Source organism: Anser cygnoides, chromosome 7, assembly GCF_040182565.1.
Source record: "Anser cygnoides isolate HZ-2024a breed goose chromosome 7, Taihu_goose_T2T_genome, whole genome shotgun sequence".
NCBI lineage: Eukaryota > Metazoa > Chordata > Aves > Anseriformes > Anatidae > Anser > Anser cygnoides.
Genome location: NC_089879.1, coordinates 11,063,039 through 11,090,903, shown reverse-complemented (window position 1 = coordinate 11,090,903; position 27,865 = coordinate 11,063,039). Strand labels below are relative to the sequence as shown.

The 27,865-nt window shown below is 43.2% G+C and overlaps 1 protein-coding gene across 6 annotated transcripts in view; it reads left to right on the top strand.

The window, feature by feature from the left end:
- ADD3 (adducin 3) overlaps positions 1-17,365 on the top strand; it is a 99,587-nt gene extending 82,222 nt beyond the window's left edge. For 5 of the 6 annotated variants that reach the window (XM_067000760.1, XM_067000759.1, XM_048060466.2 and 2 more), the window contains 13 exons: positions 2,930-3,068; positions 4,535-4,686; positions 4,813-4,893; positions 6,183-6,332; positions 7,253-7,396; positions 7,485-7,583; positions 8,327-8,509; positions 9,332-9,589; positions 10,735-10,854; positions 12,103-12,192; positions 12,733-12,856; positions 14,127-14,222; positions 14,956-17,365. In XM_067000760.1, the coding sequence (XP_066856861.1) occupies positions 2,930-3,068; positions 4,535-4,686; positions 4,813-4,893; positions 6,183-6,332; positions 7,253-7,396; positions 7,485-7,583; positions 8,327-8,509; positions 9,332-9,589; positions 10,735-10,854; positions 12,103-12,192; positions 12,733-12,856; positions 14,127-14,222; positions 14,956-15,257 (1,938 nt within the window). In that variant the 3' untranslated portion in view covers positions 15,258-17,365. The remainder of the gene's footprint in view (positions 1-2,929; positions 3,069-4,534; positions 4,687-4,812; positions 4,894-6,182; positions 6,333-7,252; positions 7,397-7,484; positions 7,584-8,326; positions 8,510-9,331; positions 9,590-10,734; positions 10,855-12,102; positions 12,193-12,732; positions 12,857-14,126; positions 14,223-14,955) is intronic. The other variant, XM_067000761.1, reaches the window with a different exon arrangement.
- The last annotated feature ends 10,500 nt before the right edge of the window (positions 17,366-27,865 follow it).

The window sequence follows — 27,865 nt, the reverse complement described above, 5'->3', positions numbered from 1 at the left end:
GTGGCAGAGCTTTTGTGCAGGGGCCCCTTTCAGGAACATTTGAGGAGTAATTGCATGTCTTGGAATGGCAGAGCCTGAAAATAAGGGTTAGTATTACTTGTTGATGAAATGTATGGGCCAGTCACTGTCTCTGCTATCTTAATAGATCACAGTAACAGGAGGAGAAAATGCCATAAAACTGTAGCCACATTATGAACCATTAGGAGAAAAGAGCGCTGGCGCTGGGATGGCTGGTTCTGGGAAGTCTGTTATGGCGGAGCAGCGGTTGTGTTGTGAAGCTTAGGCAGAACATGAGGTAAACTGCCACAAAATCTCTTGTTGGTTTACTTTGTGTTTTTTTTGTTGTTGTAAAGCTATCTGTAACTCCAGGAATACGATGTGCAAAGGGCTAAGTACCTCTGTTATTTTACACTTCTTGTGATTTCAAGAAGGTTGGTAGAGCATAAAGGTCAGTCCTCAGCTCCTTTCTCTATGCAGTTGTGAGCTATTTGATCACCAAAATCATTTTTTTCTGGCTATATGAAAAATCCCTATGTCTTATACAAAGTTGCATAGATCATACATGTCTGAATTTCATCCAAAGCCTCTGGTTGCCGTGACAGAAGTGCTCAGGGCCTGGTCCCGACCTGCCTCAGCATCTCATCCAGGTTGTCACAAGCGATGCTGACTCGCCTGCTTCCTGGCCTTTCAGGTTTGGAGTTTGCGTTTCCAACCTGTTCCCCTGAGATACAGCAGCCTGTGTTAAACACTCAGAGCTGCACTTGGATTTTCAGAGAAAATTGGGCTTCGAGTATGTAAAAAGCCACTTGCTGCCAAGTGCTGTGCGGGTCGGTCCCTGGGCGTCTCAAAATGAATGTCCCGAATTAGTGGAACCGTCTGACCTCCGCCTCTTTGCTGTTCTGTGAAAGCGGTGATAGCGCCCTGCTTTACCTTAAAGGCGTGTTTGGGGGATTAGGAAGTCAGTGCTTCAGAAGCATTTGGATTTACAGTACTTATCTGCCCCAGAGAAAATCTACTCAGATAAGTAATAATTGTTATCGCAACAGGGTATGAACAGCATGCTGAAAAGGCACAGGGCCGTGCGCCGAGCCGTGATGAGGAAAAAATAATGAATTTCTTTTCTAGTGAGGACTTGCCACCATGCCCTAAGAGAGGCAAAGGGACAGGACAGCTGTGGTAGAATGACAGGTTGTGTGCAAGGCGGGCAGAGAAACATCACTGAGTGCCTGGCCTCTGGCATTGTGGGCTTTGCAGCCATGTTAGGGCCAGGGAAAGTGCTTGCTGTTTTGTTAATAAGAGTGGCACCCACCTTGTTGTTTGAATATGGATGACGATGGCCGTCTGTGGAGCTGAATTGGGTGGAGGGGAGTTGCCTATGGATAGACGGAGGATGGGAGTGAGGAACACCAGGTGGTTTTCCCAGTGCCGAGGGAGAAAAATCTGACTTTGCCCGTGTATCTGCAGGCTAGCTGGGAGCTGGTGAGCTGTTTTGTGGGCATGCCTCATGCATCTGGTCTGCTCCGAGAGACCTGTGCAGCAGATCACTGCGTAGTCAGTCCACACGGATTTTTAGAGGCTTTTTTTGTGGAGGTCTGGTAAGTCTCAGGTACATGTGATCCTGACAAAATTACTTTGAGAAAAAGAGCACAGGTGGCTGTGCTTGAAAATCAAATGTAGTTGTGGATGCCCAGCTGCCCAATTGAGAGGCTGTATCAAGCAGAGTCCTGCAGATGTTTCGGGGGGTCTGGCAGCAGCACTCTGTTCATCAGCAGCTCTGAGTATACAGGAGCGTGTTACGAAACTGGTGGATTTTTCCCAACCAAGTTGGGTGTTTTGGAGGAATGAATTAAAATTCAGCGAAGGAATTGCGTTTGCCTTACAGAACTATTTTCCTTTTTAATTGAGACTAAACACTCTACTAAGGCAGGCAAACTGAAAGGAGCAATTACAGAAAGGGAATAGCCTGGAGTTATAATAGGAGTCAGCTGCGTTGTACAGACACCAAATGTCTTTCTGGAATGAACCAGCAAGAGCATTTGCCATACACCTAGCTGGTGGTGTGTGCAGCCCTGCGTGCTGCGTGTTCAGACAAAAGCTCGAGGATGCTGCCAGAAAATAATGAGAGGGTTAGAAAATATAACCTATAAGGAAAGTTTGAAAGAGCTGAATTTATTTTGTCTAGAAATGTCAAGGCTGAAGTAGTCCTAAAACAGACGTTTGTTAGGAATAGTGGTTCGTCTGCCTTCTGGAAGGAACAGGCTTTGTCCACAGCGTTAAGTATATTAAATCTGATACTGTGAAAACTGCTTCGTAATGTATTCTGCATGAGTTTATCTTGTTGGGGTTCTGGATACTTTATACTGGGAAAAGAGGGGAAGGGCTTTTCCCTTGAGGAGAAGGAAAGAAATAAAGCAGGTGACCTCCTGACATTCCTTCTAGTTTTTGCGTGTCTGCGATACTACTTGAGCGTGGATGAACTCCAGTTTTCCATTTGTTTATAACTTTATCAAATTTGGATGGATTTTCAGAAGGATTACTGAATTTAAAAGAAAAAATATCCAGCACTAAAAGCGATGTATCCTGGTCAGATTTCAAGTATCTCTTCCAAAACATGGAGTGTGCTTTAATTGTTGATACACACACAGTTGTTAGCCTTTACAAAAATGTATTTTACCTTGTGTTCTTCTAGGAAATAGTTAACCCTCTGTGACCAAACGCCTTCCCCCTCAGCCCCCCAGATTGCCAATACTTCACATACAAAGCTTAGATCAGATGGTGGAAGTTCGGTGAAGTTACAAGCAGCTAAAAACAACGTCTAAGGGGAAGTGTCATGTAACATTAATAACAGGCAAATCTACCAGCCCCACCTATAATAATCTTTCTTCTATCAAATCCAGGTTTCCTTGATGATTGTCAAATGTTTCCACAGGCTTTTAGAGAAGATCTGGAATGCCTTATTCAAGAACAGATGAAGAAGGGCAATAACCCAACCGGACTGCTTGCGTTACAGCAGATTGCTGATTACATTACAGCAAGCTCTTTTGCAGGCTTTTCCTCATCTTCACTCAGTAAGTGAGCTATGCCTACAATGGCCCCTTTTTCTCTTCGCTTTTATCATCACCAGTGGCTAGCACTGCGGGGGATCTCTTCTTTATCTGAAAAAAAAGTTCCGTCAGAGCTTGCTTAAGCTGTGAAGTAGTACAGATGGTGGTCTTAACTTTCCTTTTGGGCCTTCTTTCTCTCAAATGCTTTAATTTGTATGATATCCAAAATGTTTTGAATCTTCACACTTGGTTATTTTAGAATTTGCTAAGAGGAGTTACATTGAGAAAGAACAAAATTCTGTGCCTTGCTATTATTAGCAATTTAACTTGAGCATAAACTGAGATGTGAAGTTGTTTGTTTTTCTACTCTTGCACATAAGTTGTAAAAAGGAGGAATAGCCTGCAGGACTGGATTGTTACCCAGACACCTCCCAGAGTTAAAAACAGCTTCTAGTATGCACTATAGTTACAAAGATGTCACTGGGACCTTCCAGTCTTTCCAAGTCCTGCAACACTGAAGTGTTAAAGTCAATTTAAGCTCTGTGGGTGGATGATATGATATGGGAGCTTATAAGCCTGAAGTACAGTAGCAGCTGTCAGCATTCAACATCTTTTGAGAACTGGTCCTAAAATGTCTCTTTGGTGTTCCTACAACAAAACAAATGGAAAAGAACAGCAGAGAGCTCAGATAGCCTTATCTCCACGTCTCTAGCTGGTCCTGCAGGTCCAACTGTTGTCTCTGCAACATTTGCCCAGGGACTTGGACAGGATGACTAATCTCAAAGTGCACACTCTTTCTGTTGCAAACCAAACCCTTTTCCCTCTAGTAGTAACTAGTAACTCTAGTAGGGTAGTAACTTCCCCTGTAAGCAAAGGCAGTAGTTCTCAGAGGGGTATCATGCTCTCGCAAAGGGGAGATGTAGTCCTTCACGAGATGTTTGTGCAATCACAAGTCAAAGAAATAAATTGATTTTTATTCCTTCTCTGTTAAGACGTGATCTCTTCTGTCTAGCAGTTTGAGAACTCTTGCACTAATCCTAATTCCTTCATTAGGACTAACTTTAAAGGGCTCAGACTGAGACATCTCTTCAGATTAGTTACGTTAGTGTTCCAGCAGGAACATTTTCTCATGTATTTTTCAAAATGTAAAAATAGTTCATTAGTGGCAGATGTCTTAAAGTGCAGTTCAGGTCCTACATAGCATCCTGAATCAGGAGAGAGCTCAAAATCTGAGTGGTACTTCAAAGGAAACCTATATATTGCCTCTCCCTTGTGTTTGAAAGAGAGATGAAGGGTGTGGTTCCTACTCTTCTAAAGTAACAGAGGTTTCAGAAAGAAACCTTAGAAATCCCAGGAGTACAGGTCCAGTCTAATAATTACTGTTACTGCTATATTGACAATTTAAATATACTGCTTCTGAAAGGTCACGGCATAGCTAGAAGGTATTTAATTGTCTGACGTGCCACCATCTTCATCTGTTTGTTTTTCAGGCCATGGAATGGTTACCCCTATCAATGATCTACCTGGAATAGATACCTCCTTGTTTGTTAAGGGAGAAAAACTTACTCGTTGCAAGTTAGCCAGTTTATACAGATTGGCTGACTTGTTTGGGTGGGCACATTTGCCAAATGCCTATATCACAGTAAGTATTTTAGAGAATAAGAGTTTTTATTTGGGATCTCAGCTTTTCAGCCAAATTAATTTCCCCCCTAATAATATAAATTAAGAAATATGTCAATAATCCATTTGTTTTTTTCCTCTGTTGCAGGTCAGAGTAAGCAAAGAACATGACCATATTCTAATCATTCCAAGAGGTCTGTCCTTTTCTGAAGCTTCAGCTTCCAATTTGGTATGTAATTCACCTGCAGTAATAACCACCAAGGCTCAACCTGTTTTCTAAAATACTTTTGTGGCTGCTAAAACGGGCCTAAACTATAGTAATGCTGTTTGTTAGGTTTGTTTGTTTGTTTTATTGTTTACCCACCAGATGCAAAGCTGATTAACTATTTAGATAGCAGCATCCTTAATACTTAGCATTTCATTTTGGGTTTAGCTTTGCTTTGTGTTGCTTCGTCTTCAGCTTCAATGCAGAGTAGCAAAGTTTTGTTCTCCTGTCTCCTGAAGCTAGCCAAATAGCCTCAGTGTAGCGGCAACCTTTTATAACCCAGCAATATTATAATGCAGGGGAAATCACTCTGTAGGAGTAGTGTTAGTAGAATCAGCTCTTATGTCTGTAAGTGGGAAAATAAATTTAATAATCTTCCCTGGGCCCAACAAAGGAGCTGGGTAAAGCTACAGGTTGGCATTTAGGAACTAGTAGCTGCTAAATCACACATCTTTTGCTGCAGAACCTGCCATATGTTCTTCATGTCAGTAGGTATCTGTAAAGAAACTATCTCCAGTTGGAAGGGGGCAGCAGATCAAGATTGGTAGCATTGCACCAGCAAACGCAGAACCAAAATAAAAAATGCGAGAATATGACCTGATGTGCTAGTATTCTAATGTTCCTACAATTTTGAAAATTCCCTATGCATTTAATTTTCTTACTGGAAACTTCTCAGAGGCTGAAAGTTTCTTCATATTCAAAATCAGGAAATGTTAATAAAATTAATTTTAAATTTCCAGAAATGAGAATGTCTCACTTAGAAAAAGTCATCAGTAGCGGTTTGTATTTGTATGTCATTTATGGAAAAATATTGAAAGTGTCTTTTCTCCTTTCTTGCGTAGTTGGAAGATGCTTACATAAACATGCTAAATATGTTTACAGGTTGAACAAAATCTTTTCTTTCACATAGCTGCTTTCTGTTCCAATTGTGATTCCAGTTTGTAAATTGCTGAGACTTTCTTTTAAATGAAAGGTGAGCTAGACCAAAGAAGAGTGTATGATATGGTATACTGGGTTCTTGTATTTTACTTCTTCCACGGTAGGAGGAGTAAATGCTATCAAATGCTATTAGTGTCTTGGATGGTAGAGTGGTTTAATGACACACAGACTGATGGCTGCTCTCCTTTTTTTCTCATGATCTGAGCCCTAAGTATGTGGGGAAAATTGGGTACCAAGTGAGGAGAGGGCAGTTATCAAATAATTGTGGTTGTCACAGACTTTTTAAATATTGTTGTTTTGCTTGACTTTTCCAGGTTAAGGTAAACATCCTAGGAGATGTAGTTGACCAGGGGAGCACAACTCTAAGTATTGACACAGCAGGATTCAGTCCGCATGTGGCCATCTACTCCACGCGCCCTGATGTCAGGTGTATAATACACATACACACCCCTGCAACAGCAGCTGTAAGTCTTCCTCCATCTAGCATGAAGGGTAAAAGAAAACAGGTTTACCTTATGAACTTAGATCGCCTTTCTGTAGCTGAATCACTACTCACGGGGGGTTTATTTTTGTTTGTAACATCAGCTCTGCGCTGCTTTATTTATTTATTTAAAGCTGATTCTGCAAGGTCATGAAATCAGCAGAGTAGGAGGGCTGGGGCAGTACAGTGAAATGGATAAGAATAAACTGATGCACAGATATGATGGTGCTCAGGTTGAGGAGGTTACAAAATACAGAGTTTACTCAGGCTTTATTTATAGCATCTCAGACCGTACAATGTGCTGTATACATCATCAATTACACTCTGCAACTCCATTTTTAAATGGCTTAATTACTAGTTATGCTCAGTTTGGGTTTACCCTACTACAGAAATATCATAGTTAAAATATGTCAAAAATGGTTTGTACAGCAATGATAAAAACGTAAGGAGACTTGAAAAAAATGCTTTGAAATACAATAATATGAAATGTATCTATTTACTTTTATATGCATATATAAGCATTCCTTGACTACAGACAAAAAAAGGTAATGGCTAAGTTCTTTCATGCTAGTTTTTTGAAACTATAAACAAGGGAAAGAAAGATATAGTGGGAGGCTTATGTTGAAAATTAAAGGAGGATAAAATTTACAAAAATTAACTTGAGATAACTTGTCTTTTCCTATAATCAACCTGTCCCTAGGTTGTGTAGCAGCAGCTCTCTCACTCTGTTGCAAGTTAGAGCAGTTAAAACATAGAGGTATTATTTCTCAGCTCTCTTGTTATGGAGAGTCTCTTTTCTGGCAAAGATACATTGTACAACCTGCAAAGACTTGGGTGGTTAAGGTGTGTTTTAAGAGTTGTTTTTTTTTTCCTAATTATCATTACTTCATTTTCTTGAAACAGGTTTCATCTATGAAGTGCGGCATCCTTCCAATATCTCAAGAGGCTCTGATTTTGGGAGATGTTGCTTATTACAATTATCAGGGATCTCTTGATGAACAGGAAGAGAGAATTCAGCTTCAGAAAGTTCTTGGACCCAGTTGCAAGGTATTCAGCCTCATTCACGCTTTCCAAAGGCAATTTTCATGTTCTGTGCCAGTTTCTACCATTTAACATTAGTGTCTTCATTTACTAGGTATTAGTCTTGAGAAACCATGGTGTGGTAGCACTAGGAGAGACACTGGAAGAAGCATTCCACTATATTTTCAATGTGCAATTGGCCTGTGAAACACAGGTGAGAAAGAATACATCTGTATTTAGTCTTGCAAAAGGTGTGACTCAAGATAGATTAATATCCAGCTCATTTATCAAAGCTGACTGTTGTGTCAAGGAAAGAAACTTCTCCTTATGATCACAAAGAACTGTAAAACCCAATAAACAAAAGGTCTTTAGAGCATAGGTACAGGGTTGCGTATTTAAAAATAAGTTGAGTCCCCAGGTCAGTTTTTCCCTATTGTCTAACTTTAGCTGTCCTGTTGGCCATCTGGGCATTATTTGTATTCTGTGGAGAGAAATGCTAAAGTGTCCTCACCTTCCACAGAAGCCTATCCCCAGAAATGTTGTGACTTTGCTCTTTCGTGTTCCCCAGCACATTCCCAAGTACGTTTGGAGGGGAGTTGCAGATGGCAGTCTCTCCTCCCTCACCCTGCCATTCATTTTGAATTCAATCACTCATTCATTTTGAAACTTGTATTAAAATGAAAAATTTTTAGTATTGTGATGCAAAAAGACCTTTTTAGGGTACTCTGAGAGTTAGTGTTTGAGCCCATTCCTTTTGGAGTGCAATTACTATCAGGATACTATCATCCTTTCAGTAAGAATCACTTGCTGTATATTTTAATACATTTTTGCACAGAAGAAAGCTAGCATGAGAAACAGCTGCAGCTTGTATGTAAATGCGCTTCTCCAGTGCTTTCAGAGAAGCAGTGTATCCAAAAGCATTTCCACAAACAAAATAACGCTCATTGATGTCTGTAGGTGCATGCGTTAGCTGGAGCAGGTGGGATAGACAATCTCCTACTACTGGATCTGCAGAAGTTCAAGCCTTCCACACATGCTGTGGCAGCAGCTGGAGGAGGTGGAGTTAATATGGCTTCGCAACAGAAATGGAAAGTTGGGGAACAGGAGTTCGAAGCACTCATGCGGATGCTGGACAACCTGGTGAGCACGCACGCGGGGCATTGTCCATACAGCCTTCGTAAGCTGCTGAGTGTAGGATCAACTTCTGTACAGCAAATGTTTCTTTCTGGCTTTTTTTTGTGAGTTTGAAAATTAAGGCAGAATGGCTTCTATTGTATATTAGATCTCTTCTGCTTGATTTAGTTCTTATGTCAGTGTATTTGAAAGTATTATCCTGCTCTGATAAGAATTTATAATGTTTTGATCTTAAACTTTATCCAACCCATCTCACAAACATTTGCTCTTAAAAGTGGCCTACTAGTGAAAATGTTTTAAATGTCACCCTAGTAAATAGATGTAGAATATTTCCTCTGGTTTTGTTAATAATTCTAATATTAGGAAATAAGACGATTATTTGAAATGTCTGTTCACTACACTATGAATTCTGGAACAGCCTTCTAATAAAAACAGAGAGAAATGGGAGAGTGTCGTAAACTAGGATTGTCATAGTGCAAGATAGGAGGACTTCATGAGGATATTCAACTAAGTCACAGCCTGAGCAGGAGGGTCACTCAGTAGCTGTGTATTCACAAAGGCAGGAGGAAGGTGAAGTGTGAGTGGGGGACGACCTGTCCAGCTGCCTACCTGCAGGGTAGTTTAAATGGGTATGAATATTAAAAGAACATGAATGTTAAAAGAACAGTAGGAATGAATTACAGAGAACACCACTAGCTGATTTCCTGAAAAGCTCAGTGAGCCTGTTCAATGCATAAAGAGCAGCAGAAAAAGTTCATGACTACTTCGCTTATTTTTTTCTGACTTTTTTTTTCCTTTTAATTATTTTCTCTTTTTCATTCTCCATAGGGATACAGAACTGGCTATGCCTATAGGCAACCGTTAGTCAGGGAAAAGCCCAGACACAAGAGTGACGTTGAGATCCCAGCCACTGTGACTGCCTTTTCCTTTGAAGATGATGCAGTCCCACTGTCCCCGCTGAAATTCCTGGCGCAGAAGCAACAGAGGGAAAAGACAAGATGGCTGAACTCCCCCAACACATACTTGAAAGTGAATGTGCCTGAGGAGTCCTGGAACGGAGAAGCCAGTCCCAGGACCAAGATCACGGTAGGCCGATGCTTCGAGTAGTTGCTTTGTTTTTATGCTACTTGAGAGAAAGCAAACTACAAGCAGATTTTTTTAAGACATCTTTAACAGGACTAGCAAATCAGTTAATCAAGCAGGCAGAAATAGATTTGTGAGAGATTTAATGACACCAGTATTAAGGGCTCCCAATGTTTTGGGCCTTGCCATTGTTTGGAAGAGCAACGGTTTGTTAAAATATAACAATTATTTTCCCTTTATAACCAGTTCCTCTGATTCCTTTTTGTGCTATTAATTATCCACCCAATATAGTAAGGTTTTAAATCACATGTGGGCTGCTCTCATATCTACAAGTGCTAATTCTTATTGAGCAACCTGATTTAGTGGGAGATGTCCCTGCCCATGGCAGGGATTGGTATTAGATGATCTTTAAGGTGCCTTCCAACCCAAACCGTTCTGTGATTCTAATTCACCTCTGTGAATTGAAAAAAAAATAAAATAAAAATGGGGGAACTGAAGAGTCTGCTAATGTTACTACTTCTAAAGATGAACAAGACATGAGCAAGACTTTTCCTGCTTCCGCTGAGTTTCCAGCCTAGAGAGTGGTGGCTGTTGTGTGTGTGTGGAACACGTTATTTGCTGTTGGGCTACTCCCAGATGCACAATGCAACCGGAGAAGCATCAGCTCCTCCTGCTGGCAGGCCAGCAAGCTTCTGCACTTAAGTTTGGAAGAAATATCCACAGCAACAGATGCAAAACCTTACTACAAAGTAAGAAAGCTCCAGACAAAATGTGCAGTTAGCAGAGGTGGAAGTTGACTGTACGACTGAGAGAGGACAGGCTCTGGAGTTTACAGATCTGTGTGCCAGTCGCTAGGAAGCGTGACACTTCCAAAACGTGACTTCATTAGTACACAGCAGTGTATTTTGCAAGAGTAAATTTTGGTGTTTGCTGAAAGTAATCTTGATGGTACATATTCGAGTCAACTTAAATCCCTTTGGGGAAGCACACAAACTTGCAAGGAATTGGGATTATTTTGTGGATGTCGTGTGGAATAGAGAATAGAGTCAGGAAGGCTTTTCTTTATCTCCGTTCTTTAGCCATAAGACAGAACTGAGAATTGTCCCTCTCCATCACGCTGGTTTTTAGCATTATTTTTTTCCTTTAAGTGGATGAAAGCTGATGACTCTTCGAAAACTAGCGGAGGAACGCCAATCAAAATTGAAGATCCAAACCAATTTGTTCCTTTAAACACGAACCCCAGTGAAGTGCTGGAAAAGAGAAATAAGGTAAAAGATGTGAAATGAGTAAAATTGTAACGTTTCCAAGTATAATTATATGTTAAGTAACATAACATTTTTAAGTGTTCTGACTTTACTAGGAAGTTTGTGTGATTGTGGCACCAAAAAGCATTATAAAAACGTGTATTTAAACATGATATACATGAATTCTGTAGAGAGATACATGCAATATATGCACATTTTGAATGCAATACTTTGGTGAATGATGAGCATTAACTCTAGAAATGGTAGTGCCCTGCTATTTAGCATTATATTTAGTAGATAATTAGGTGTCAGCATGAACCAAATAGTTGTGCATCAGGTGAACCATAAATCAGTCAATTCAGCTCTGCTCTGTGCTAATTCTCCTACTGTTTATTAAGCTGGAGTCTCTCTGTCCTAGTCCACTCTGTAATGGCAATGGAAAAAAACCTCTCTGTAAACACAAATGTCTCACTGCTTTTCCCTTCCAGCACATAAGGCGCTGACTGTCAGACTGACCAAACACTCCACCCTGGACATTACTGTACGAACAGATATTTGGGACGCTTTCCATTTGATTACAGAATCTTTTATTTCTTGGAAAGCACCATATCAGTGTCCGTGGGGATTGAACTGGAGTCAGAAGGAGCAACTCCCTTCCTTAGAGCGGGCGAGGCTCCCTCTAATCATCTAGAGATTTATACTGCAAGTCCCAGACAATGATTTTTAGATTTGTGCAAGTCACTGTCTCCTTAGTTAGCTGGCCCCTATTTTTTCTGCTGTACAGTGTTTTTATCTGATCTATTTTTTTTGTTTAGATCTGATCTATCAATCTCTTAAGCACTGACCATGTGCTAGGATTGTTGTTTTGGGGAAAACAGTGAATTTTGCTCAGAAAGAAAAACCTTGCCTTCCTTTATGACCACAGAGAACTCTCTCATAGCTTAGCATGTGTCATGCGTTTTGGCGATGGAGAGGAGAGATTCAGAGACGTACTATTCTTTGGAGTTTATTTCTAAATACTAGCTCACATGAAGCACAGAAGCTGGGGGTAGCGTGGCTATTCGGCAGTACTTGAAGGGCTAAATAACATACACAGTGCCTTCAGCAGAGGAAAGACATCTTGTATCTTAGGTGCACCAACATACAATTTGTTCCTCTGGCCACATGCTACTACCTGTATTACTGGCTTTACAAAGTTGATGGACATAGGATTTGTTTAAAATTAACACATAAATAACTGCTTCTAACCTAGTTTATTTTCTCTATATATAGATTCGGGAACAAAACCGATACGACCTAAAGACAGCAGGACCGCAGTCTCAGCTGCTCGCTGGGATCGTTGTGGATAAAAAGCCAAGTCCAGTGAGTAGGACTAATTCACTGATTTAAATATATATTTTTTTCACTTTACTTTCTTTCAAACTTCACTTTGGATCATTTTCTTTCTAAATACTTTGTTAGAACTAAATGTTTTAATGCCATTATTTTTTAAAAAAAGGGAGGGGGAACATCATGCATTATGCTTGAATCTCTGTTGTTAAATTATTTTCACTTCTCTGAAGAAACTTATCAGAAGAATATCTTGGTCCCTGAGCTATAAGCTTTTGAGAGAGGTCTCTCCTTTGAAACTATCATACTTCGTACAAAAAAAAATGACCAAATGAAAAACCACACACAAAAATAACACCCCACCTCAAATAATATGATTGTGACACTGTAAGAGAATGGTGAGTTACAGCTCTGTAGCTGGTGCTGATTTCTACATAAATGTCTATCCAATGGGGTAATTTTAGTATGGATGTGTCTGTCTGTCTCTCTGCAGGTCTGGTGTCACCAAACTATTAGCCACATGCATGTTGCTTGCCTCTAAAGCGTCCATTTTTGTGGTTTTCTCTCTTCCAGCCAATGCAATTTGAAGATGATGAGCACGCACCACCAGCACCACCCAACCCATTCAGCCATCTCACAGAAAAAGAACTGGAAGAGTACAAGAAAACAATTGAGCGCAAGCAGCAAGGGTTGGAAGGTCAGTGGTGCTTGGTTTGGTTTGGTTTGGTTTTTATGTTGAGGTTTATATTTCAATCATCAGTTCATTCTTAGTTTGAAATTCAACTGTAAAAATGTAACTACTTGCTTAATTGTTCCTTGAGGCAATGGAATTATTTCTTAATTTTTCATTTTTAATTTGGTAAATGCTGAAATTAAAGCAATGGAGGATTTGCACAGCAGTGGGGTTGAGGGGAAAAAAAAAAAACATGCTTTTACATAGTGACCTTTTTCTTAGAAATCATTGGGTTCTTAGAATAATAGAAGTTAGCTTACACAAGCCCGTGAAGGTCACCTAGTCCACTCTCCTTCTCCAAGTGAATTTCAAATTTGGGTCGCATTGCTTAGGGCCATGTCCAGCAGAGCTTTGAATACCTGGAAGGAGAACGATTGTGCAGCTAGTCTGTAACAAAACTTTGACAAAGGGCAGAAGGTTAAGATATCTAAATGATATGGGAATAGTTGACTCTCTGAAAAGTGATTTTTTGCCACTTAATTATGAAATATATGGTAAGGTAGAAAAAATCTTTGTGATCTCCAGGGTCTTTTTTACCCGTTCAGATATCAGAGTTCACAGAAAAAAAGCTGCTGGGCTCTAACTGAGAACATGAAATACGCTGTGATGCTTCACATTTGGTGCAGCCCTGTCGATAGGTTCTGCATTTTCTGACCCTCGAATTCCAGTGGTTTTGAGTTCACATTTGTAATTTATTATTTCCAGAAGTTTACTGAGATGTTTGATCTTGGCTTCTTTAATTTTTCCTTTATTCTCCCAATGTACAAGACTCATCTGCTTTCACTTTTTACATCTTTTCACCAGTACTACTATTCTGTAGGGAATTACTAATTCTTTTTTTTTTTAACAATAGCACTTACTATGCACATTTGTTCACTAATATTGTGTAATAAAACAACTTTGCTGTATACCGTGTTTAGGATATATTAGGATATATAGCTTATTGTAAGTCACACACTCTGCTGTTACAGCTAGATAAAACCATGGGCATGCTCCTGGAATGCAACCCTCCCCCCTTTTTATGCTTTCTATTAAAGAACTAATATATAATGATTGTTAGCAGATGAAATGTGTAAATCCATAATTCTACAGAGTTTAAACTGTGTACTGCAACTTCTTGAGGTTGTCAGCATGAACAGCACAATGCTAGCAGAGCTGTAAATCTTGTAACACTAGTACTGACATTCTTTATTTTTACTTTTGCATGGCTACTAATTAAAATCTTGTCCTGCAGATGCTGAACAGGAATTATTCTCAGATGACGGTTCATCTGTGTCACAAATTCAGTCACAAACTCAGTCCCCGCAAAATATCCCAGAAAAATTAGAAGGTATTCCATGTAGTTTCTCTGAAATATCAATGGCTCTGATAACCTGAGTCATCTGCTCTTTTGCTGGGTTCTTCACACTTGCATGAGGTCAAATGAGGGGGGAAAAACAAGAGCCCTCTTTCTACCAAAGTCTGGGTGGAACTCTATCCAGTAAACTGCTTTTCCAATTTTTTCAAATACATAATTCTCACAAATAGAAAATAACATGGGGAATATTGAACTTTAGATATTAACAAGGTGGAGGAAATAGATGGTATATTTTGGTTTTACTAAAAGTGTTAAGATTAGATTTTTGGCCTAAGGGTTTTGCGGAAAGCTCTAAGAAAGAACTTGAGAACAGTAGTGCTCCAAAGATTTCTGTATGGAACTGCTGAAGTTTTGTAAAGCAGTCTCTGGAGTACAGTGCAATTCTGAGTGTGCTAGAGTACATATGTGTATACTGTATGTGTAATATAATGTAGGCAGCTTGAGATGTATATGTACCTGGCAGAGATGAGGTTAGCATTTTCAGCCCAATAGCCTTTAATTATGTTTTCAAAGTATTCGTCTGTTTACAACAAGTAGGCATGTGGATAAAGGAGAAAAGTCCCCATCTAAGCACTTTAGGTTTCATTCTTTGGATCACAATCCAGACTCACATCTTTGTTTCAGCTTTGGGGTTGTGGTTTTTTGTTTGTTTTTTTGTTTTCATGATAATGCACCTAAATAATTGCAAATTTTTCCATTCTCTTAGAAAATCATGAAGATTTCTATACCCAAAATGCCAACCTAATATCTGTGGAGCTACCCGTTGTGGTGGTGAACGGCAAGGAAGATGCACATGATGTGGAAGAAGACCTCACCAAGAGGGTCAGTCAGTTAACCACTAGTAGTACTGTGGAGAGCGTAGAGATTACCATTAAAAGCTCTGAAAAGATAGAAGAGGCCCTGTCCCCTGAAGGGTCACCTTCCAAATCCCCGTCAAAGAAGAAGAAGAAATTCCGGACCCCGTCTTTCCTGAAAAAGAATAAAAAGAAGGAGAAAGTAGAAGCATAAATGCAGTTCTGTTGTGAGGAGATGTTGCACATTTTAAACGTTTAAGTTGACCATTAACAGAGTAGTGTTAGGGGTGTGCAGTAACTGGACTTTTTAACCTAAACAAAAAGGAACTGGAAGAGGTTTTGCTTTAAACAAAACAAAAAAACACCACCACCAAAAAAAAAGACTTTCATGTTAATTAAAATTAATTCATCTCTCGCATAACTGAGTCCAAAATTGCTACGAGGGTTTGAAACATTCATTAGTTTTGTGTAGAACTACACTGTCAGGTGCTCAAATACCATCACAGCAAGATCAAATACCATCGCAGTATGCAGCAGCAAATTCTGCTTGGAGTATTTTGCAGACCTTAAAATTTTCAGTACAGTAAAGTCTTTAATAAAGTTACTTAGAGTGATCACATGAGTTTTTTTTTTAAAGAAAAAAACACCTGCTGTCTCAATTGGTAACCAGGTCATGCATTTTTGTATTGTGATTTTATGACCATATATTTTATTTTTCTGTACCCCTGTTTGAGTGGGTGCATATTAACAGCACACCTTTAAATCTTTTTTTAAGATTAGATCATGTAGAAATATTATACACTGGCACATAATATTAGGGGAAGAACTGTGTAAGAGAAAGTTTATTTGGAATTATAAAAAATGTCTAAGAATTCCATTCATCAATAACTTCTTTGCCAAATACTTCATTTTAGTGAATTATAATTTTTGAAGACTTCTTTTTTATTCTATCAGTTGGGGGGGAACCCTTATTTTTCAAGGAGGGGGGGTTTTATACACTTAACATTGATAATTTAGTTTAAGTGGCAAAACAAAAAAGATTTTATATGTTCAAATGTTTCTATACCATTCAGTATAAAAGTATTATAGGCATGTGAACCAAGCATTCAATAGTAGAGTGTATTTAAGAATGCTTGGTTTAGAGTATACTTAAGTATAATTCAGGAATCCAGGGAGTTAGAAATCAGAAAGAAAAACATACAAAATTATCGAACTGGATTCACGTTTAAAACTTAGTGTTGGGTTTTTTTCCTCATGGTATTGCTAATGAATGAAGAAAAATAATCTCTTAACATAACCAAATGAAGGAAACAAAACTGTTAAAAGGGAAAGTGAAATAGTAAGAAAATAGGAGGAGACAAAGAAAGTAAAAGTTTGGTGATTATTTTTTTTAAATATATGATATGGATTGTGGGATATTTTTATTAAATCAGCAAAGTGACATTTCCATATTAGAAGTTTTAAATAATTTGTATGGATCCATGTGGAGTGTAACGCTTTTTTGTTGTTGTTGTTCCTTACTTTCATTTGAATTGTAAAAGGGTCTCGTGAGTCTGTGTTGTCCTTTGGATGAACCCAGAGCAAATCAGAGCCTAGTGCCATGGGTAAGGGTGGTACTGCCACTTACTCATTTTTACTGATATTGTCATTTTATTACTTTTACTGTATTGTAAATACAAACTAAGCATAGAAATTAACATAGGGTTTTCTTCACTGTGTCAAACTGTCTGTAAATCAGTCATCGCAGTAGGACATACATTTGAAAGATCCATGTGATTCCCAAATTGCCAGTTGAAATACTATACAGTATATAATTGTTAAATATGGCTGGAGAGTGGTTTGGCATGCAAAAATGTTGATTATAGCATGTTCGGGGGCTGGTTAGCTTTGACCGTGTAAGTGTGATAATGCAATGTTGGAATGGATCCTGGAAACAATTTTCTAGCTATCACTAAATACTGGAATCCGTGTTTTTAATCATAGTGGAAACTTTCAGTTGCTTACTTTGTTTTTTTTTTTTTTTATGTTCTACATTATTTGTGTTGTATTACAACATATGTAGAAACAGTAACCTGTGAACTACGCTTTTCATAACTTTTTTAAAAATATATCTAAATGAATGCAATGTGCATAAATATTTTTTAAAATGCAACCGTGAACTATTTGCACCTTTTGCTAATGCCTCTATTTACTTGCTTTGGCATAAAGAATGAGCCAGCCAACTCTTGTGTCCTGTGGAAAATATATAAATGTTATCTGAAATTGCTCATAGATGTAATGCTAATTAATGTTAAATCACAAATAAACAGTATTTTAAATAGATGCATTTTGTATGGCAGCCTTTTATTTATACAGGGCTTTTGCATCTCTTGCTTGTAAAAAGCTGACTTGATTATGCGCATTACTTCTGCAGAATTTATTCCGAAGATGGGTTTTCCTGGGCTTATTCTGAAAGGTATGCAAGAAAGTAGTCTGATCTTACTGGAGAACAGTTGTTTTCCTTGTCTGAGATCCTGGAGATGAAAAAGGACGGGCCCATCATAAAAAATAAAAATAAAAAAAGCTACAGCATCATCAAGCAGGGATTTTGAACCCTGGTCGTGCTGGTGCTGCCGGCTTCTGCTTCATCTGTCTCTCTTTGCTCTGCATTATGGGGTTAAGCATGACAGCCTCTACGTGGAGCTCGGCTGGTGTAAGTGCTATGGAAGTACAGAGCAGGGAAATAGCTTCTGGAAATTACCGCTTCTTTCATTTTCTTGATGAAAACAAAGTATTTTGTGGGAAATGTTTTCATTCAAAGCTGTTTGAAGACATCTGTATCTTGCCCTGCCAGCATATGGTATACGCACTTCAGTGTTCGAGGCAGCAGAAGTTGAAGCGTTACGTTTTTATCTCTCTATCAACTTTGTGATACGTCTTTAAGGACTTTTTGAGAAATGTTAGTTTCCGTTGTCCTTCCGCAAATCAACCTTTTGTTTGCTTACAAGAAAGTCAAAATCTAGTCCTCCGAGTCCGGTGACAGTTTCATGAACCCGGTCTTCCTGTGTGGGAGGATAATTTTGGTTCAGCATTTTAAATAAATCTCATCCAAGATTCGAGGAATTTCTTACTATTGTTTGTCTCTAGGAGTGCCTGCAGCCTGCTTATAGAATAATTGGAAAATAATAGGAAATAATAATTGCTGTTAGGATGCTTCACCCAAGGAAGTCAGAGCACTGTGGAGAAGAAACGTATGCCGTGAGGAATTCCATGCAAGCCACCATCTAAGAACCTTGTGAAGGAAAACAAAGGAATTGTAAGTTGTACATCTTTGTACCCTTCTTTTTTTGATAAGACAACCTGTATTGTTGTCAGGCGATTGTTTGCAGACTTTTTACAGACTCACCTGTTCTGGAGCTGTGATACATGGCAAAACAGATTTTGTCTGATTTGCTGCAAAAGTTGTAAGATGTTATTTACTTTAGATCAGGCTTTATATGCTGCAAGAAGACAGGGTAAGTCATGGCTAAGGCTGCTACCAGCCCATTTTGACCAGTATTCTCCTGCCTTTCTAGTTGAGTGATCGTGCAGTGTTGAGCACATAGCATAAATTGGACATTACTCATTGGAAAGCAGTAATTAAAAGCCATGTGGCAATCACATGAGGGCATTCAGAGAGCTGACAGCCGGGCCGGAGGCGTTGCGTGTGCACGGCGCTGGAAGGCTGGATGCACGCTCCTGGCGGGGCTCTCGCAGAGCCTGTGTAAGCTCCTGCTTCTGCAGATCAGCCAAATTTTGCACAGGCTTTTAAGGGAATAGTAAAAAGCACATCGGTAATGTAAAGGTTGCTCGGTCCTTTGCCAGGATTTCCACTCTCTGTTGCAAAGCCAGCAGCAGTGGAAGTTTCTAAAAGGAAAGATTTCTCCACCTGACGTTCTGGCAACTTGTATTTTTCTACAGGTTTGTTCTGTGGAAGTGTTTGATTACATTAGCTTTAAATTTTGTGTGCAGACAGTGCCTGCAAACACAGCCAGGCAGTTTTCACTTGGACCAGCGCTCAGCATGGAAAGCTTCAGTCAGTGGTGAGAAGTGGAGGGCAAATGTGGCCACAGCTTGTGTTTACCCTCCGTGCAGCCTAGCCCTGGTAGGTCTACACGTGTAGATATTTCATCCTCTAAACACGCTACAGTGATGGGGGCTCTACAGGGCCATTATGCTGAGAAAACATTTCCTTGAGTGAGTTCTCAAAGTCCCTTTGCAATTAATCACTCCTTTTGTCTTTCTGCGTCTGCAGGAGCAATGTGTATTCAAGGGATCGCACTCTGAAATTTCGGTCGAGTCCCAAAGTCAAACACAACCTCCGAAAGCTGAACGTTCAAGTGGCCGTTAGGTGGCATCAGATTTTCACGTTTGCTACATTTCATTCCCTCCAGTTGGAAATCCGTTAACAAAAGAGCTTTCAAAGAAAGTATTTTGTTGGAGATTTGGTGGGCATTATTCCAGTTCCAGCGCAGCGAGATGAAAGCAGACATCTGGATGCTGGACTCATTTTCTTTATTGATTCATTTCAAAATCCAGAAATGGAAGGGGGTTTATCTGGGATGCAAGACATCCACTTAGCTCAGTGCTTCAGCGACCAACAAAGAATGTAATACATTTTTGCACTTGGAAGCTTACTGCACTGTTCTAAAGAATATCCTGACATCGAATGTCTTCTCTCTTGCAACCTCACCCACAGGCCAGGGGCTCTCAGCGTTTCTGGATGGCTGGGGTAGAAGAGCTCCGTGGAAAGCGTGCGGCGGGACGTGGCTGGGAGCCTGCAGGGTTCTGGGTGCCTTGGAGCCGAGGCAGAGCTTTGCTGACCTCCTGCTCAGCTGTGGGTTTAGCCATGGACGGACAAATGCAGAACCAGATGTCAGGGGATTTGTAAGGCAAATTGCATCATGGCAGCTGTGTATCTAGGAAGGGCTACGGTGAAGGAAGATATTTTAAAGTATTAGAAAAATGTGCTGCTTTTGAAGTTCAGCTGCAACAGTTCTGAGGGTTGCACTGAATTCTCATGGCTCTTCAAAACAGAAAGGCATGCTTTGCCACTGACTTAACCCATTTGTGTCTCCTTGCTCTTTGGCAAATAAAACCTGCCAAAGTCACAGCTTAGGTTTTTGTACTTTCTGTGCATCTTAGTCTCTGAGCTGTAAATCTTCAGAGGCTGATGGCAAGGTGTCGGGAAGCATCACTGTGTGCTTGCCCTGTTTTTAGGCTATTCTCTAAGCGTCTCCCTTGCATCTTTGTGAGAAGCAGGATACCAGGTAAGTTGGACCTTTGTGCTGATTTGTTACAGTTGTGCTTCCATGTTAGCCAAACTTGAGAAGGGAATGACTTAGCTGTTAATGCTGATGTTAACTGTTGTGCAGGGAAAAACAGACAGGGTATGAGTAGATAACAGTCAGTGGTCAAAGAGACAGACACCTGGAGTTGTCTCAGTGAGAGAAGAAAAGCAGGTTTGGCTTAAAAAAAAAAACGTCTAAGGTGTTGTCAGATGTTTCATACTTGGGATCTGCTTGTGAAAGAAGTCACACAAAGCAGAAATAGTGGCTACAAGTGTTTTCCACATGTGTTCAGCAGAACTTCCTTTCCAGACTGTCTTGCCTGACTTCTCCAGTTTCTCCTTCCTGTCCCCTGTCCACGTTTGCACTGGATCAAACTCAGGGAGAGAAAACCAAAGTCTCAAGCCTATATGTGACAGATGCAGACTCTTTTCCCTCTAGGCTCTTATGCTTAGGTGTGATATTAGTGCATCCGTATCATGCAGATATATGGGATTCCTGAATCGCTGAGACACTCTCCAGCCTCCTCATCAGGCACACTGCTGAGCCATCTCCTCACGGAGGTCCAAACATTGCCTAAAATTAGGTGCTTAACACCCAGATTTTTCTCCAGAGGCTGGGCATGCTTGCAGATGCCAGGGAGAGCTGTGGAAGAGCAAGCTGCCGGTTCGGCCCCCCCAGTGTGAGGCATCAGAAGCCATGTAATCCTTTCTTGAGGTTGCCTTGCGTAGGGCTGAGCCCCCACTACTGGGCTGCAAGGGGAAGGAGCAGCCTGCGGCGCCTGGGGACGCTCCCGGCCCCCTGCCAGCGGCCGTGTGGTGTGTGACAGGGCGGCTGGTGGGGACTCACCTCTTTCCCTCTGTCTTCGTTACAGCTGAGCAACAGAGGCTCTGCAAGCTTCAAAGTTTCGCTGAACTCATGTAAACTTACTGAAATCTTATCCAAAGACATGAATCTGCAGAAACCAGGCCGTAGCTCTGCTGTGCAGTCGGCTGCCAGGGGGGCTGTTACCGTCATGAGGGCTTTCCAGGGCACCTCAGGGCTCTGCAGGACCAGGCTCCCTGCCGAGGGGCCCCAGGACAGCCCCTGCATCCCTCCCTCATACCTCAGAGAGGCTCCAAGGACCGAGGCCTGAGTAGAAGTTTCCCAAATTGCATCTTCTCTGGATGCCAAAAGTAATCTCCAGAGGATGGGGTGAACGTACCGCAGCACCTGAAGTTAGCAGCCTGTGTGCTTCGCCCTTTCATCTCGGCCGCCCCAGCACCAATTCCTCTTCAGGTGGATGGACGAGAGGGAGAAGTTGGCTGTTTGGGGAAGTAACCCCCTCCCCAAATACCAGCCATCAGCTTGTTCCAGCGCCTTCGAACACGCTCGCCTCTCTAGCAGGCAGCACCGGGGTGTTTTGGAGTTCAGCACTGACTGTTCCTGTCAGGCCAGACACCTCTAACACCAATGCCTGTAATTACATATGTTGTATGTGTTTGTGTGTGTATATACATGCTAATTATACCTGCATATAATTAATATATGCAGAGGTATTACATTATTTGCCTTGCATGGTTCTGGGTGCATAGGCCGGGGAGCAGAGCAGCCCCCTAAACCCCGCCCCTAACTGAGGCCTTCGCTATTGCTGTTTTACTGAACGTGGAGGAAAAAACATTAATTGGAGAAATCTGTGTTGCACAATATAATTGAACTGGAATCTCTGAAGGTGACCGGGGCACTGTGCTGCCTTGCCGTCTGGATGGACGGTGCTGAAGCTGCCCTGAACTGACGGTGGCCTCCCCAGCGGCCTGGGCCCAGGGCTGGGCGGGCGGTGAGGAGGCAGCAGTGGGGACAGAGCCTCACACAGTAGTAGATAAGCGAGGTGGCTGTGTGCAGTGTTAAGACCACAACATGACACTGTGTTAGTACAAACCTGTGATGTTGAGCACCTTTAATGCCCTGCGTCTCATTCCCAATGCCGCTATGGGCCACAGCAGCTGCCCTGCCTGCTGCAGCTCCCCAGTGACCAAGGCACTCAAATGGCGTAACGTCTGGAAAACTTAACTTAAATGGGGCTCGTTCCCAACAGTAAGGGGAACTTCAGGAACCTTCAGGCTCCTGACACCTCCTTTCTCCCTGTTGCTCTCTTGCTGTGTTTTCAGTCTGTATGAGCTGCCCTGCCAGTCGCGTTAACCCCGAGTACTGCCCAAATTCATGCAGCTGCGGTTGTCACAGGGAACACCTAGTGTGGGGAGTAAAAACGGGAGGGTGTGTTTGTGAGGGTGGGGGTGGATACACATGCATGCAAATATATCTACGTGTGCGTGGAAGCTCCTACAGTTCTCAGCAAAAACAACTTTGCATTACCATTTCAATTTTCCAGGATTGCTATCTCCCTCAGCCATCTCTCCTGAGGAAAATAATGTTTGTGCGTGTGTTGTGTGTAAAAAAAAATAAAAAAAAATAAAGCAAGTAGATGATTTCCCTGGCTACATGCATTTAATTTTTACACATGTATATAACATTGTCCTGGGAGCTGCTGCTCACGTAGGCTCTGTGCTCGGGGCTCGCTCTGTGCACGCTGCACGAGGCACAGACCAGCCGAGGCAGCAGCTCTGCTGGGTACCCCCGTTGTGCTGATCGTGCGCCCAAAGCCAAGCCAGCGCTGTTCTGTGTGTGCCCAAGCCCTGCCAGCAAGCCACTGCCAGGGCAGGACCTTATTATCGTGTGGTTTGCTGTGCTGTACGTGCATACGGTGGTGTGCAATGTGGCAATGAAGCAGACGATTTCATCTCGTGTGGCCTTGTAGCAATGAGATGAGGATGCTGACTGGTCCAGGGGTGAGAGACTATTGATTCCCCAATAATTTTAGCGGTGATACTGCTTCTCCGAGAGTTTTAAAGTTCACTACATTCTGGGTGTTTGCAGTCCTTTAGAAGTGATGCTGACTAATAGCTTCATTTGTATAAATATTTAAGGAGCATTAAAATCCACCCTACTGTCTGTGTAACTGTCTTTGTATTGATACTGGGTATCGCCCATTTCTGTATTTTTTTACAATACACAGCTGCATTATGCACGGCCTTGCCCTGAGCCAGGACAAGGAAGTTCACGGTTTGCTTCTTCAGCGCTGGCATTGCAAGGGCAGGCTAATTGCTACCTCTCTGGCCCCCTGGCCTCACAGCAGCTGGGCAGATCTCTGCCTGGCCTCAGCACAGCTGCAAGAGGAAGGGCAGGTCCAGCTCCTGGCACAGGAATGCCCCACGACCATGCTAGAGGCCTCAGAGCATCACGGTACAATGGAACCGAGACCAGAAGTTGAGGCTGGGGGTTGAAACTTTCCCATTTTTGTTCCTTTTTTGTCTGTTTCTGCCAAAGCCCAGGTTCTGAGCCGCTGCGAGTTCACGTGGGCGTTGGGGCAGCCCTCCTGGCTCCTGCGTCAAAGACCCTCTGGGCTTTTTGTCTCCTGTGGGGTGGTTCCCAAGCAGAAACCAAGTTACCATTTCCTGTACGTGTACCCACACCCCTAAGGTTAAAAAATAGGAAAGAAAAAAAAAATCTTGAAATATCTTTCAGTTCTTTACACCTCAAAATCAGGGAAACAAAAGTTAAAATAGACATCTCTTGAGCCCAAGAGAAGGGAATAGCTGAACTATAAAAAACCATGGCCCTGAGCTGGCACACACCAGCACAGCCCAGGTGTCTTTGGGGGCATTTCTGGGTTCACCCCGGCAGGGAAGCTGGTCGTGTATGTGGGCATCGCCTTTTATTTGGTATTTTCCTTCTGCGTCCCAAAGGCCGAGACATCTCTTCACGTCCCGCCCATGTCTGGAGCCACCGGCTGTAAAGGAGACCAGAACCAGATAGCAAAGTTTCCCTGCTCCGCTGCCTTTTCGTGCAAGCTGCGTTTATCTGTATTGTTTGACCAGCAGTGGCAAATTACACCCTGTGCAGTGTGTCGTTAGGGAGAGGCAATTAAATACCAACCAAACGAGTATTGCAGCCAACGTGACCGGGGAGAAACAGCTGTAATCTGCATGGCAGCTGGGAAACACGGGCAAAATAGGAACCTTTCCACGCCAGCCTTGGCCCCAGGCTCGGCCGTGCCCGCCTGCCCAGGAGAGCGTGGAGAGGATGCGAAAAGGGTTAAGGTTTTAATAAATCAGTCTCACTGTTGTTTTTTTTCTTTGCAACAAGCCATTTTTCACTTCCACAGTGTGGGCGCAATGTTTAGCCATGAGGAAGGTGCGGTGCCCGTCCTCTGGTACGGAAGGTGGGAAGAGGAAGGAGAAGGGCAAGCAGCAGGGAAATACCGGAGAGGAAGAAAAGAGTTTAAACTGCAGGAGCGCTGGCACAGGAACAACCGGGTATCGGCTGGTTGTGACCATTGGGAGCCTGGTAAATTTGGGAAGGGGGTTACATGGTGTGGCTGCCCAGAACGGCAGGAATTGGGCTGGGTGATCCCCTCCACTTCCACCCTCCCTGTACGACACTAAGCTCCCTGAGTAGCAGCGGGGCCAGGCTATTTGTATGTGAATGTCACGACGCCGAGCAACCGAAGAGGAGCAGAACTGCATCCCTAAGCTGCTGCTGAATCCCCTGGGGCAGTCCCTGCCCATCGTTCCATGCTCATGCCCCGGGGGACCCCGCCACCACGCTGCCTGTGTCCCCAAAAGCTGGGTGCCAGAGCCCGGCTGCTCCCTGCAGAGCCACCCAGACCTGCCGGCAGCATCTGGCAGCAAATCCACCCCCAAAAAATGTCGTTTTCTGCTGGTACCTCACAATTTTAGGCCATGTTTTTCCCTTAAGTGTGGGAAAGAAAAAAATACTCATTCTTTTCATTTCAGTACGATGTATCAACTGCTAGGAAAGACCAAGCGCGCTGAGCAGCAAGGAGCTAGCAAGAGACAAGGAGATCTTGCGCTGGCTTACAGCCCCAGAGTGAGAAAAGTTATGGGCCAACACAGATGCCAGAAAAAAACAGGAGTGTGGAGGGCAATTAGTATGCTGGGTGAAAATAGAGAGAGATCACAGCTCCCACCTGTGTAAGGGGCAGGAGGCAAGAACTTGAGGCAGAGTTTGAGGCAGCTTTCCGAGGAGATCACGGAGATGCTTTAGAGCCACTCAAGGACAAAACTGGCGGAGAAGATCTGCCCAGCACACCGCGCTGCAGGGACACCCGTTTGCATTACTTTGCTGCCTGCGAGCCACCCGCTGTCACGTCAGGAAGACGGGGGTGATTTTTCTCCATTCTCCAGAAAGCCTGGGAATGAGTCATGATGGAGAATGAATTACCTGTCACGTCTTGAAAAGGAGCTTGCTCCGACAATGGCTTGAGGTCAGCGTGGTGGCAAGGGAGGAAAGCTGGCGGACCGGGGAGGGAGAGCGAACTTGTTTAAGTTTGGGGAGCAGCTGGGGGAGTGAAACGCCGGTGTTACAATGGCTTCGTGACAAAGGACTCCATCGGGTGGAGCTGCTCCCATGCATCCCCTCCCTTCAGCCCTGGCCACCTGTGCCCCAGCCTCTGGCGGTGCCCCTAAGTCACATCCCGTTCCCATCTCACGCCTCCTGGGCACCAGGGCAGGCGGGCAGCAAGGGCGGGTGGCAGGCTTGGGCCTGACGGGACAGCCTGCGGCCAGTGCTGGTGACACTGCCCCTCAGCACGGACTGGCCTGCTCAGGCGCAGATGGACTCACACTTCGTTAAAGTGCTGCCTACTAAACTTCCTGGATCGGTCTGGAAAGGTCTTCCCTGAAAACCCAAGACAAATCAAACAGGTAGCGTGCAGGAAATGAAAACAGCAAGATTCCTCCCCTTCTGCTTTAACCTTCCAAATGAAGATTGCTGTCTGATTTGTGCCTTGAAAAAGTGGGCAAAAATAGTCTGACTGGAAGACGGAGAAATCCTTTGTCTTTAAACATCTCCTCAAGCCTCTTCTTGCCTCGAGCCTTTCCCCCTTTCTCTGTGAACAGGGAAATATTTGATCAGTAATGCTGGTTTCTTCCCCATAAATAAACCGTCCAAGGAAGGAGTGTGAAGGGGAAAGAAGGAGTGCTGGGGAGCGCCTAAGAGCTGGATGAGTCCCAAGCATCCTGAGAAGTGCTGGTGCTTCGGTGGACCACTGCACTGGCTCTGGAGCAGCTTTAAGATTTATGGGCTGGAAAGCAGGAAAAAAAATGAAATCCAGGATTTCACTGATCTCTGAGCATCGCTCCGTGCTGGCTGGTTTCTGTACCCTGGTGAAATCACACCTGGGCACCCAGGTGAGGAGCCACCCTCTACCTGCGCTCACTTTTGGGCTGGGGCCACTTGGGTGACCACAAGCAGTGATGCCAATAACCCTTCACGTGCAAGGGCAGATTATTTTGCAAAACAGGTTGCAAATGAAAAAAATGGATGCCGAGGTATTTGGAAGTGAAAAGACTGGTATCGGAGTGGGAAAAGAAATGTTAAAAGACAAAATGTCGTTCCTCACAGCCGTGGTTCTTAGCACTGATCGAGGCTTCCTGCTGCCCTGCCCTGGTGAAGGCGGTGCTGTGGGGAGTCCCCGGGTCCAGCTGTGAGATCGAGCCTTTAGCAGTCACTCCAGATCCATCAGAAATCTGCTTTGCCTCCAGCTGCTCCAGTCCAGCTCTAGTCTGTGACCACACACACTGTGGCACCACCACCACCACCACCAAAAAAAAAAAAAAAAGAGATACACTAGCCCTCCAAGCCATTTTTTATTTATTTTTTTTTCTTTCCCACTATCTTGGTACCGCTATCGAGCAGTGAGAAATGTCTGCCCTTGACAGATGGGCAGTGCAATTATCACTTGGAAAACAGGTTCGTCCTTCCAAAAGGGCAGCAGCAGACTGCAGGTGAAATTTTGTAAAAGGATTACGATGGCGTTAGCCATAAAGGAGAGAGAGCAGATGCGTCCAGGAGACTTTGCAGACCGAAACCCAGAGCTGTTCTGGCCCCCAACCCTTTCACTGCCTCCACATCCCACACAGTCCGTCCGAGGGGTGATTTACAGCCTCCTCCACCCGGGGAGGGCTCGGGCAAGGAGCCCTCACATGCTGCAGCCTCGTTTTGCAGGCACAGCTACCACAGGGGCAGGAGGAAGGGGGCGAGGGTTTGCCGATGGCGTGGGCAGCCGGGCTGTGCCAGCACCTCGCCCCAGCTCGCCCCGGCTCCCCTGAGCAGATCCATAGGTGTGCAGCCAGCCCCTCCGCTTCTGCCCGGCAAAGCAGCTCCGCCACTGCCCTGCGGAGAGAAGCCTGACACTAAAACCTCGGGGGGAGCTCAAAGGTTAAACGATGCAAACAAGAAGGCAAATGAAGGGAGCCCGGCCCAGCTGGCTGAATTTCGGCTAACGTGCATGGGGTGCCGGACTGCGGTCGCTGGGTGTGTGGAGCCGGCGATATTGCAAAACCTTCTCCCTCACTGCTCTGTTTGTGTCCCGTCCTTCCCGTGCACAGTGGGAGCAGAGAGACGGGCCTTGCTGGGATGTGGCATGCCCAGGGGGGCAATGCTGGCAGGGGAAATG